Source organism: Trichosurus vulpecula, chromosome 1, assembly GCF_011100635.1.
Source record: "Trichosurus vulpecula isolate mTriVul1 chromosome 1, mTriVul1.pri, whole genome shotgun sequence".
In the NCBI taxonomy this organism is placed as follows: domain Eukaryota; kingdom Metazoa; phylum Chordata; class Mammalia; order Diprotodontia; family Phalangeridae; genus Trichosurus; species Trichosurus vulpecula.
The window spans coordinates 10489187-10501544 of record NC_050573.1 but is presented as its reverse complement, the minus strand read 5'-3'; the positions used below and the strand labels follow the sequence as shown (position 1 = coordinate 10501544).

Here is a 12358-nt window from a genome sequence, read left to right as displayed (position 1 = left end):
TTTACTACTCTATTGAGAGCAGGGGTAGATTTTAGAAGAATAGATGGTGTTCCAACTAATGAGCTATAAAAAATGTACTGAGATAAGGGGCTTAATAGCAGATACAATACAGAAGTAAAAACTGCCCCTACAAATCCTACAGATCTTGAACCCTTGTATCCAAGTGAGTCATACCTTTAGGGAGACTAGGAAATAGGCTGAGCCCCAGTTCAGATTAAAGAAACACACAGGCTGGATTACAGACCCCATATTAATCTGACTATATATTGGAAAAATGGATAAAATAGTATAACTAGGGCATTGATAGACACTGGGGCAGAGGCCACCTTGGTTTATGGAAATCCTGACACATTCAGGATTGTGATATTAGTATCACAAGACTAGGAGAGATTGAAATATTAGACGGACAATTAAAACTAATGATAAAAATTAGACAACTGCTTAAGAAAGAGTATACCATGGTCACTGTACCCATTCCTGAATACATCATTGGAATAGCTATATTGAAAGGTATGACTCTGAATTTACCTGAGCGGAGATACCAATCTGCAGTAAGGAAGACAGGAATTAATGCAGTTTTAGTGGGAAAAATAAAAATGGACCAATCACTTTACCTGAACTTCCTAAAGTAATTACTTTGAAGCAGTATCATGTGCCAGGTGGGCAAGATGAAATTGCCAATACTACAAAGGAATATGTTGAAGCAGGAGTGTTAGTCCCTACAACCACTAGATGGAATAATCCTGTATGGCCAGTATGAAAGTTAGATGGAACATGGAGAATGACAGTGGATTACAGACAATTAAAGTAACTCCTCCCTTGTATGCTGCTGTTCCAGATACTGTTACCTTAATAGAAAGGATCCAGAAATATAATGGGACTTGGTATGGAGTTATTGATTTGGCCAATGCTTTCTTTACGATCCCAACAGACTCCTAACAATGGGACCAGTTTGCTTTCATGTGGCAGGGCCAACAATATACTTTTACCTGATTGCCACAAGGATATCTGCATGGCCAAACTGTTTGTGATAGGATTGTGGCTGAACATTTGGATGAATTAAAGTTACCTGGTGTACAGCTTACACACTATATAGATGATATTATGATACAAGGAGAAAATGTAAAAGAAGTGGAGAAGAAGTTGACATTTTTAATTGGGCATATGAAAAGCAAAAGATGGAGAATTGACCCTGCAAAGATTCAAGGACCAGCTCAAACTGTAAAATTTTGGGGAATACAATGGAATAAAGGACTGTGAGAACTTCTCCCACATGCTTGACAAAATATTCAAGATTTTCCTAGCCCCACCAATAAAAAAAGAGGCCCAAAAGTTCATAGGACTGTTTGGATATTAGAGACACCACATTCCACATTTAGGAGAGATTTTGAAACCCTTATATATAGGTACCAGGAAAAAATATGAAATTGATTGGGGACTTGAACAGAGTAAAGCTTTTGAAGAAGCCAAAGCTGCTATACAATTGGCTCAAGATTTATGGCCTATGCAAAGTGGCCTGGTGGAATTACAAGTGACTGTACAAAATGACTATGTGAATTGGAGTTTAGGGCAGAAACAACAATGCTGAAATGTACCCTTAGGATTTTGGTCAAGGAAACTACCTTTATCTGGAATACAATATACACCTTTTGAAAACCAGTTGTTAGCTGCATACTGGGCTTTGGTAGAAACTGAACAACTGACTCTGGGCCATAAAGTGATATTGAGGTCTGGAATCCCGATTATGACTTGGGTAATAAGTACCCCAGCATCCCACAAAATTGGACATTGGCAAGAGGCTAGCATAATGAAATGGAAATGGTATATTCAGAATAGATCAAAAACAGGCAAAAGTGGAGTTTCTGCTCTACATGAATCTACAGCAAATATAGACATTGATGGAAATAACAAACCCCATGAACTAAATGGTTGGTACAGTCCTTGGTAAAATGGAATGACGGATACGATGGATTGGCTGAAGAACAGCAGCTTATAACCCATGTACTAAGGGGACTTTGGAAAGTACTGGGATAGGTGGAAGTAGTCAATATGCTGAACTTACGGCAGTGCATCAAGCTATCGAAACAGAGAAAGGAGCAGTGTCGTGTGTTCACCGATTCATGGGCAGTAGCTAACAGGTTAGCTCCATGGATGCCAATGTGGAAAAATCAAAATTGGGAAATTCACGGCAAGCAAGTTTGGGGCAAAGAATTATGGGAAGGTCTATGGGACACGTCTTTGGTGACTAATTTGTCAGTTTTTCCCGTAGACGCTCACGCGGCCCTCACTGCGCCGGAATGTGAGTACAACGCACACGCTGATCGATTATCAAAGATCGCTGCTGAACATACTGTCCCTACTCTGACACCGACCGACGATCAGGTACCAGCAAAGTGGGTCCATCAAATGTCCGGCCATTTAGGGGTCCAGGCCACGCACCGGCGGGCACAAGATCAAGGTATCAGTATGTCTTATTCATTGTCAAAGCAAGTAGCAGAGGAATGTCATATATGTCAATGGGAAAAGGAATGAACTGTTTCTCGGGTAGTAACTAGGGAAATAGCAAGGGGGAAAGTTCCAGCGCAGATTTGGCAGATGGATTATAATGGACCACTACCCTAAGATAAAGGATGCAAATTTATATGTACTTGTGTTGAAACCTATTCAGGTGTACTGATGACTTGTCCTTATAAGAATGCAACCCAGAAAACACCTGTAAAACTCTAGGTATTATGAGTCTATATTATGGAACCCTAATACAGATTCAAAGTGACAATGGGTCACATTTCAAAGGTAACGAGATGAAGAGATATTGTGTATTAAACAATACAGAGTGAATATATCATATTCCATATTATCCACAAGCATCTGGGGTGATAGAAAGAATGAATGGATTGTTGAAAGAACAGTTAAGAAAGTCAAGTTCCAATAATTCATATCAACATTGGAAGGATAATTTGTTTGCTGCTTTATGTAATCTGAATAATAGACCATTAGGAGGAAGTACACCTCTGGCCAGAATGATGATCCCAAATCTGCAAATTAGAAAACAGCAAACATATAAGATCCAAAATATTGAGTATTGGACTGTGAGGGAAGATGTCCCAACACCGTATCCAGGAATACCTTGTTTGGTAGGATATGATTTACATTATTTAGAGGACTTTTGCTTGGCTAGAAAAGAAATAAGAAATATCTCTACTGGAATATGTATGAGAATTCCTAAGAAACATTTTGGACATATATTACCTATATTAGGATTAGCAGCTCAGGGAATACATGTGTTGGCTGGAGTGTTAGGTTCTAGTTATCAAGGAGACGTTATTGTGACGCTCCAGAATTCAGATGAAGAACCTATACGGTTGTGTAAAAATGATAGAATAGTTCAATTGATTATTATTTCTTGCAAAACAATACCCCCTGTGAAAACTGACCCTCCTTCCAAAATAACTAGTAGCAGAAAGGAAGGGTTTGGTTCTATTGATATAATAAAATTGGGAGCTAAAGTATGGGTAAAGCAGAGGTTGGAAGATGTTCCAAAAGCTGTGGAAACTATAGTGCATGGGAGAGACAATACTGTAACTGTTGCTTACCCAGGAGAAAATGATTATGAAACTGTATCCTCGACTCATGTATCCTACCGTGAATGAGGCTATGATAGTCTCTTTTTGGATTTTTGTCTGTTAAATTTGTTTCCTAGATTTGTTTCCTGCAGGCTTAGTACCATCCACCTGCGGATGCCTGATGGCTTAAGCCAGATGTCACCCCTGGACCTGTCCAGGACTGTCATGTGTCATCCCTGGACCTGGCGTCAACCAAGCTTCAGATGCCAGCTAAAGAACTGACCTCTCGAATGGGACTCTTGGCCTCTTGGGGCAGTGACAGCTCTATGTGCAATTTCAACAGGAAAAAGCTACGGAGGACAAGACCTTGGCCCCTTTCCCCAAGATTTTGAGCCCCATTCCTTTGAGGGGGGATGATGACATTGTTTTATATGCTTATCTTGTGTTATCCTGTTATATTGTGTAAAGTTCTGTTGAAACCAGTTATCCCAAAGCTCCCATAGCCCCACGTAACAGATAAGAAAGATCTTGGGGCCGAATGTATTAGCAATTTAGATTTGAAGATCTTTCCCACCCAGGAATAGGCCATGTGACCTGCTTATGTCACAGAAAGTCTAAGTCACATGTGGTGGGAGGAGCTTGCTGAGAAGAAAAGGAAATTGTGTCACAGGAAATGCAGAGAGAGCAGTTAGGACAGTTAGGGCTGAGGGTAAGAGCAGATGTGCTGTGGTGATTGCAAGCACATTTGTGAGAAGGCGCCAGCAAGGGGTGGAAGGTTTTGGGATGGAGTGGTTCTCTGTTGTGGTATCATGTATTGAATTCTTTGCTGCTGTGATGGATTGGGCGTATTGGTTTTGGGATCTGGTCCTCTGACATCTGAATAAATGGTTTACTTCTTCTGCCTTCTATGTGGAGAGTCTCATATGTTTCGCGATACAGAACCACATAGGCTTTTTGACAATTATCATCTCTATTGCGATTACTGCCTTGCTGATATAGCCCTCCTCTCCTTGATGCATCCTCCCCAGATCCGCTGGAGCCTTCCCAATCCTGTCTCTCCTCAGCGGCTCCCTGTTTCCTCCAGGATACAATCAATCAGTGCAGCCAATTACCAACCATGTATCTGAAACCTACCACATGTCAGAGAATGCACGAGGCCCTAGGAATGTGAAGAAAGTAGATGGCCCCCACCTCCATCAAGGAGCTCATGTTCTGGAGCAAATAGGAAGTGAGCATGGACAAAAGAGTTTATAAAATGTGAGGTCATTTGGTGAGGGGGAGAGGCGGAGAAATCCAGAAAGGTCTCCTGGAGGAGGTGACATCCGAAATAAACTCTGAGGGAAACAAGGGAGCCTAAAATACCAACTCCTATGTCCCAAGCAAACCTGCCTTCCTGTCATTCCGTGTCACTCCCTCCCATGTACTCCCCATTCCAATGGGTCTGCCTGCTGCCCCTCAAAGTCCAACCATGGCACCTTTGCACTGACTGTTCCCTTACCCTGATCACACACACCAGCAGCACCATCCCTCCAAATACCTTGTCGAATCCTGAGCCTAGATGGAAAGAAAGAAAGAAGGAAGGAAGGAGGGAGAGGAGAGGGAAGGAAACCAGGAACAAGAGCTGAGATTGAGGAGAAAGCAGCAGATGGAGAAGGGGGAGAAGGGCTTCCCATCCCCCTCTCTCATCTTCCCTGGGAAGCAGAGCCTAGTAAGGAGCAGAAGGTCAGCAGCTGCTTCAGAGTTGGTGAAGGACCCTGGCTCATGCCTGGAGGGGCTGACCTGAAGCCGCTCAGACCAGGAGAGAAGTCCAGACCCTGGTGACTCCCCGCAGATGTTGAAGCCCAATGTGGCTCTGGCCCACACGACCCCCTTTCCTGCCGCCTCCCCAGCCCCCGGGCCTCTGTGGCCAGTGCGGAGCCTGGTCACGTGTGTGTAGGGAAGTGAAGAAGACGTACTGGCTGAAGGGCCTGTGAGGGAGCCAGGCCACGGCCTGGAGCCTGGGGCCGGTCCTGGGGCCAACGACCTCCTGTGTCTGGAGCCCTTGAGTTTGCAGAGTGCTTTACGCACATTCTCTCATCTGATCCTCACTGATGACTCTGGGATGCAGGTGCTGCCATTATCCTCATTTTACTGAAGCTGACAGTGGGCCTCCGAGGCCAGGCCCTGTGCTCCCTGCACCGAGCTGGAAGCCGCTCCAGGTCCCCTCCTGGTGGCAGGGCCACCCTGGCCACGTGTGGCTGGTTCCTACATTCACACAAAGCTTGTCCACCCCCTCCATTACTCAGTCTGTAAGACTTTCACATGGCTCCCAGGGTCCTCCAGGTATCGTAACGAACCCCCATCCCTGAGGCCAATTTCACTGTAGAACAATGCAGAACAAGCAGCTGGGGAATGGCGGGGTGGGCCTGTCCCCTTGCTGCACCCCTTGGGGGCTCAGGCATCTGAGCTCCCCAGGACCTCAGCCCAGTCACTGCTCTGCAGGCCTCCCTCATGCCTGAGCTAGGAGCCCAGCCCTGTGCACCTGGCATCTGTCCTTCCCTCCCAGCTTTAGCTTGGGGGCTGGACAGGGATAGGCAGGGAGCTCCCCTCCACAGAGCTGGGCACCCACCAGGAAGCCAAGGGCATGGCCTGGCCTCCAGCCCACAGGATGAGAGGAGGGGGAGGGAGGTTAGAGAGACATAGAGCAGGGGGTCCTCCTGGCAGCCCAGAAAGCACGGAAAACAGGTGTGTGAATATGTGTGTGTACTTGTATGAGTGTGTGTACCTGTACACACGTGTGAGTGTGCATGTCTGTACGCGTGTGTGCAATGCACACTAGGGCAGGTGGGGGCCACGTGGGATGACATGGACCCGTGCAGGCCTAGCCATGACCGATGCACAGGTGGGGGACATGCTGGCTGTTTCCCCAGCCCAAGGCCAGTGGAGGTGAGGCCTATGCCTCGATGCTTATGCACCCAGATCCCTGAGCACACCTACCGCTCTTGCAGCTGCACCCGGTAGCCCCAGTTCAGGGACTTGATGTGGTTCTGAATCGCTTTGGCCATCTGATTCCTAGAGGAGAAGGGGAAGGGGACTGTCAGGTCCAGCAGCAGCAATCCATCAGTATTTATTAAACACCTACAGTGTGCTGCAGGCTGCTGGCCCACCAGCCATCAGCACAGGCCTACATCTAAGACGATGGCCACATCTCAGAGCTTCCTCCCACGTCTGTCTCTAAGGGCTGAGCAGGGTTCTCCTGCGGGGTCATGAGCATGCCGTCTGCAGACCCACAAGCTGGGGGTGCAGATGTTACAGCCCTGCCTCAGGCCTCCACCACCAGGCATTGTTGGGAAAAAGACTGGGTGGCTGATCTGCCTCAGGAAAAATGGGCTGCCTTCCTTGGCTTTGAGCCCCCCTGAGCCCCACCTGGACAAGCAAGAATGAATGATTGCCGGCCACCCACCGAGCTCTGGTCTGCACCCAAGCAGGCCCAGGACCCTCCAGCCTGAGGGCTCCCTCAGGGTTCTACCTCATGAACCCACATTGGGGGATGTGGCTCATCACACAGGCCACAGACAACGAAGCTGCCCTGTTTGTGGATCGACTGACCGAGGACTACATCGAACAGTTCTGGTTGCTCCAGATTCTCTCCCAATGGCCAGAGGGGGTTTGGGGAAGGCATGTGCCACCCTGCAGGGGCAGAGCAGAGAAGCCCACATCCAGGATTACAGGTGGCAATGGAGGGGAGGCCTCCTCCTGGCCCTTACCAGTTATGTGGTGCTGAGGGGGCCACGTCCCAGCCGTAGTGATGGGCATCCATGAGGGCGCCTCCCAGAAGAGCTGCATGATGCATGAGCTTCTTGGGGATACAGCCCACATTCACACATGTGCCCCCCAGACCCCAGCTGGTACCTGAAATGCAAGAGGAGAAATTCCTATTGTTCTATTGTCATAGAGACAATAAGACAACAGACAAATCCAATCCTCATTTCCACTCTGTGGCATCTGTCAATCTCCCTGCCCTTCCATGATGGGGACGGTCTGAGCATATGAAGACAACACAGTGCTCCAAAGCATGTGAAGGGTCTTAGAGGGTCAGCAGGAGGTCAGGCACAGCAAACAGCCCAGGCCAGAGGCCAGGGCCCAGATGGCTGGACAAGGCCGGAAATGGTGGGATGCCAGCCTGGCAGGTCTTGAATGCCAGGCCTTGCCGCTCCCGAGTGGCCATGGAGAACATGAGATTCTGCAGCAGAGCAGGCACAAGCCCAGACCCGCCGGGCAGCCGACTGGCTTCAGTGGACTTGGCTTTGAGATTTTGGATGAAAAAAACTGAAACCACTAGACCATCCCCATCACCAAAGGACAAGACAAACAACAAAGGCCACAGTGGGCACTTCCAGGGGGATTCCTCCTCATGGCCAACTGAGCCCTGACCCTGAGCAAGAGCGCCTCCTCTCCAATAGGGCTGGCCGTCTCCACTGCACACGCCCACACACCTGACCAGAGGTCTAGTGCCAAGCTCCAGTCCTCCCGCCCTAACCTGCCCTGCCTGTGCCCGGCCCAGCTACCCTCCAGGTGTGATCACATTCCCTCTGTCCCCACTATGTCCAGCCTGGTGCAAGCTCTCATTACCCCAGCCAGACTACTGCCCTGGCCTCCTACCCGGCCCCCTGTCCATGGGAGGGCCCCCACTCCCCACCAGGGGCAGAGCCAAAGGCAACCCTGAAAGGGGAGAGATTCCCAGTGTGGACACCGGACATGGCCTGAGTCCAAGCAAGAATCCGGGGCATCTGTGCTCTGGGGGCTGCTCTATGGGAAACCCCCTCCAACACTGCCATTGCCCTTGGTGCAGGCACCTTTATGGGGCAGACAGCAACGGGCTCATTCTTACCTCTGGGAGAAGGAACCACGAAGTCCATAATGGCCACCTTCTTTCCAAACTCGGCAGCTTTGAAATTTGAGAGAAAGAGAGACAGAGAGAGAGGAGGGAGAGAAGGGAGGGGAGGGGGGAGAGAGAGAAAGAAAACAGAGAAGTGTGAAGTGTTTACTTCAACATCAGGGAAGGGCAAAGCGTGACCCCTGCTTGTCAGGGAGGGGGTTTCCCAGGTTGCCCCGGGTGCCAACCGTAGCCATCGTGGGGCACAGCTAAAGAAGCCATTCGTGTCGCAATCTGCTCAATGCCCCTGCACTGATGGGGCCCGAAGGAAAGTCTGGGGATCCCCCTGATCCCCCCCAGCATCCTCTCTGCTAAGGCCAATGCGCTGCAGTACAAGGACAGGTAGCGGGGGTCATGGCTGCAGGTGGGCAACTCCTGACCCCTCCCCTGCCCGCTGTGGGCATCCACGCCCGCCATCCTCTCCATCTCCCAGGGCTGGCACGTCCAGGGGTTCAACATCTCAAGAAATCCTGTTTTGGTCAGTGGGAACGCGCCCTCTGCCAGCACAGATTGGTCTCTGAGAGCTGCTGACCGGAGGAGGAGCTCAGTGGGGCCAGAGAGTGTGAGGTTGGTCCAGGGCCCTGGCACAGCCTCCCAGGTCACCTCTAGGCCACAGTGAGGCATCTGGTCTGGCAGCCCTGCGCCCAGGGAAGCGCTTGCCAGGCCCAGCACGCATTTTGGGCCTACATCTTCACCCCAACCTTTCCACCTCTGACTCAGAGAACCCTCCTCAAAATGAGGACTCAGCTTCTGGAGTGTGGGTTGGGCCCCAGTGCTTGGCACCTGGTACCTGCCTGGTATCTCCTCTCTAGGGCCCTGATCTTCATTCATTCATCATTCCTGCGTAAATGTAACAGAGAGATGTGGCTGGGCACGGGTTGGGCCCCTCCGCCCCCATTAGACATACCTTCTTTGGCACAGGCTAGGCCACCAGAGCCCCCACCGATCACCAGCAGATCATACTCGTTGCCACCTACAAAAGGAACAGACCCATTTTAATGATTTGGAGCACAGAGGTCGGCACTGTCCAGAAGCTTTGAACGGGACCAGCAAGTTTTTAAAAAGAGCAAGAATTGTGTCTTGGTCTCCACTTTCTCACACTGAGCCGCCATGAGTTCCCTGGAAATGGGTTCTGCTCATAACCATGGCTGTTGCTGTGGCAGCAGCCTTCGGGGCCCCTAGGCGCCACAAGCAGAGGATCAGGCACCATGAGTCTTCCTTTTCAGACACTCTCACATTCTGGGCTCTCCCTGGTCCAGCAGATGCACCTGAGCCTGAAGCAACCTCAGCATCGAGGCCCGGGGCGGTGGAGGAACCTCCAGTGGCAGGCAGGCGGCCCAAGGTTGCGCCTGTGTGCCTCCTCAGCGACCTCCCTGTGTCTCCCCATCCTCAATTCCTCCCCTGCCAGCTACCACGTGCCATTCCTAGAGCCCAGGGCTGACCAGGCCCCTCTCCTGCTCTAGAAGCTGCAGGGGCTCCCCAGCACCTTAAGGGCAGTTGGCTCTTCCCAACCTAGCTCCTGCTTCCTTCAGCCTATTTCACATTTCTCCAGCCCAATTTGCTGTTTCCCATACATCATAGTCCATTTCCCATCTCCACACATTTTATCAGGCTGATTCTCCTACCTGAATGCCTTCCTTTCTCAATTCCACCTCTTAAAACCCTGAGCTCCCTTCAAGGGCCCCCTCCTACAGGAGTCCTCCCCTGATTCCCCCACTGATCGGTGCTCCCCTACCCCTGAAATGACTTTACCTCTAATTTGTAGTTACTGTTTGCCTGGTACATGAGGAATCAAATTGAAATTGGATTTCTCTGTGTCACTTTCATACTCCCTCCAAGAAAGCAATGAGCCCTTTGTGGCTGGGGACAAGCTCTGGGAATTGGCCCCCACAGATGTCCCTGTGGCTTCCCTAGGTGCTGCCCACATATGTGTCCTCAGATGCCCCCATGGCTTCCTTGGGCACCACCCACATCTGTGCCCCTCAGAGGCCCCCGCATGTCCCTTGGGCACTGCCCATGTCTGTGCCCTCAGATGCCCCCATGTCTTCCTTAGGTGCCATCATCTGTGCCCCTCAGATGCCCCAGCACACCATGAGCCCATGCCCAAAGGACCAGTGGGAGAGATGTTGATTCATTTCCATTCTGGAATCCCAAGAGCAGTCTCTGATGAGCCTCTGCTATGGGGAGTATATGTGGTTACTGTGGGGCACCCCAAAGCACGGCACTGGTACAAAGGTCTTTAGAAAAAGGTCACAGACTCATGGGCATCTGAAAACCTCCAGGCGCAAAAGGTGGTTGTGCCAACAAACATCAACCTTGCCCTCATTAAGCAACCAGGATTAAACCCGCCGCTCTGGGTCCCTCCCTGTGCTGGGCCCTGACCTTGGCCTTGCTTCTATCCCTGGGCCCACGGCCTGGTTCAGCCATCCCTCATCATCCCACCGACCCCACCTCATGAGGTCTGCCCTCCCTTGGCCAATTCAGAGCCATCCCTTTCCCGGAGACGCAGCCTACACCCCTTGGGCCGCACTTGGCATGGGGGGGGGAGGGGCGGGGCACTCCCAAGGCCAGGCCAGCCTGGATCCATCGGCACTTTTGAGCGATAGAGACAGAGACAAACAGACCATCGCCCAGCCTCCACCACCCAAAGGCTTGCTCTGGGGCTACCCAATTTTGTGCTGGGAAGTTTGGATTCGGTCGAAGAGATGCACTTGAGGACCTAGAGGGCCACATGTGGCCTTGAGGCTTGCAGGCTCCCCACCCAAGTCACCCAAGCCAGCTCAGCTGCATATACTGAGAGAACAGTTGTCCTGACTCCAAGGCTGGGGGGGAAGTCGCGTTCAGGTCCCTTGTGCAGCCCCAAGCCGACTGACCTGCCATTCTGGGGGCTCCTTCCTCCTGTTCTCGGGGCTCCAGAAGCTCCAAGGAGCTGCCTGGGAGGGCAAATAAATGGGCCCGCCCCGGGGCTAATCTGTCAGGGACCAGAACGCCCAGCTGGCCAGCCCTGTCACCCAGAGACCTTGTCACTTAGATAAACACTGCTTGGCAGGTTTGTTTTCTCCAAATGTAGAGAGGAAAAAAACCACTCCCCCTACTTTGGTACCATTGAGGAGAGCACTTTTAAGAGTGGGCCACCAGGGCTGGATTCTGGGATCCCTCCTGTCAGAAATCTCCATGCCAGAAGGACCCCTCAGGGCAGACAGCTGGGGGAGAGGGGTCCTCACCGTCTGTCAGCAGGTCCTTCTCACCCAAGTCTAACCTGGCCTCCCCCGCCAGCTCTACCTGTCTTGAGCTTAGTTGTTCACCAGGAAAATGGGACCCCTCCCTCCACTAACCCTCCAACACCACCTTCTGGGGGCCCCCTCCCTCCACCCACCCTTCCACAGCACCCTCTGGGGGCCCCTTCCCCCCACTGGCCCTCTGATAGCACCTTCTCGGGGCCCCCTCCCTCCACTGATCCTCCCAAAGCACCCTCTGGGGGCCCCCTCCTTCCACCGACAGCACCTTCCCAGCCCTTCCCACCCCTCCATCCACCACAGACTCTCCAGCTAAACAAATGTGGGCCCCATCGCCCCTTCCTCAAGAGCCTTCCAGAGCTCCCTAGCGCCCTCCTAGCATGACCTGGGAACCCCTCAGCTGGCTTCCCTTTCTGCTTCTGCCTGCTACCTGCCTGCCCAAACCTCTCTTGGCTCATCAAAGCCAGCGCTTTTTTCAGACTCTGCCCCCAGGAAAGCCTCTCCTGATGCCTCCAGAGTAGGGGTTCTGGACCTGGGGCCCACTATTGGGGGATGTCAGGGAGACCAAGAACTTGAGGGGACAAATAAGACAGCTCAGGTGGAATGTGAGCCTTTCCTTCAGTTATGAACGCAGGTAGCCAGCC

General features: G+C 51.2%; 1 protein-coding gene across 3 annotated transcripts in view; it reads right to left on the bottom strand.

Moving 5' to 3' along the window:
* TXNRD2 (thioredoxin reductase 2) overlaps window positions 1-12358 on the bottom strand; it is a 99388-nt gene that overhangs the window by 84258 nt on the left and 2772 nt on the right. For 2 of the 3 annotated variants that reach the window (XM_036767746.1, XM_036767755.1), the window contains exons 2-5: window positions 9386-9451; window positions 8434-8490; window positions 7310-7454; window positions 6540-6614 (exon numbers count right to left, since the gene is read on the bottom strand). In XM_036767746.1, coding sequence (XP_036623641.1) covers window positions 6540-6614; window positions 7310-7454; window positions 8434-8490; window positions 9386-9451 — 343 coding nt within the window. Of the gene's footprint in view, window positions 1-6539; window positions 6615-7309; window positions 7455-8433; window positions 8491-9385; window positions 9452-11351; window positions 11425-12358 lie in introns of those variants that run through there. The other variant, XM_036767763.1, reaches the window with a different exon arrangement.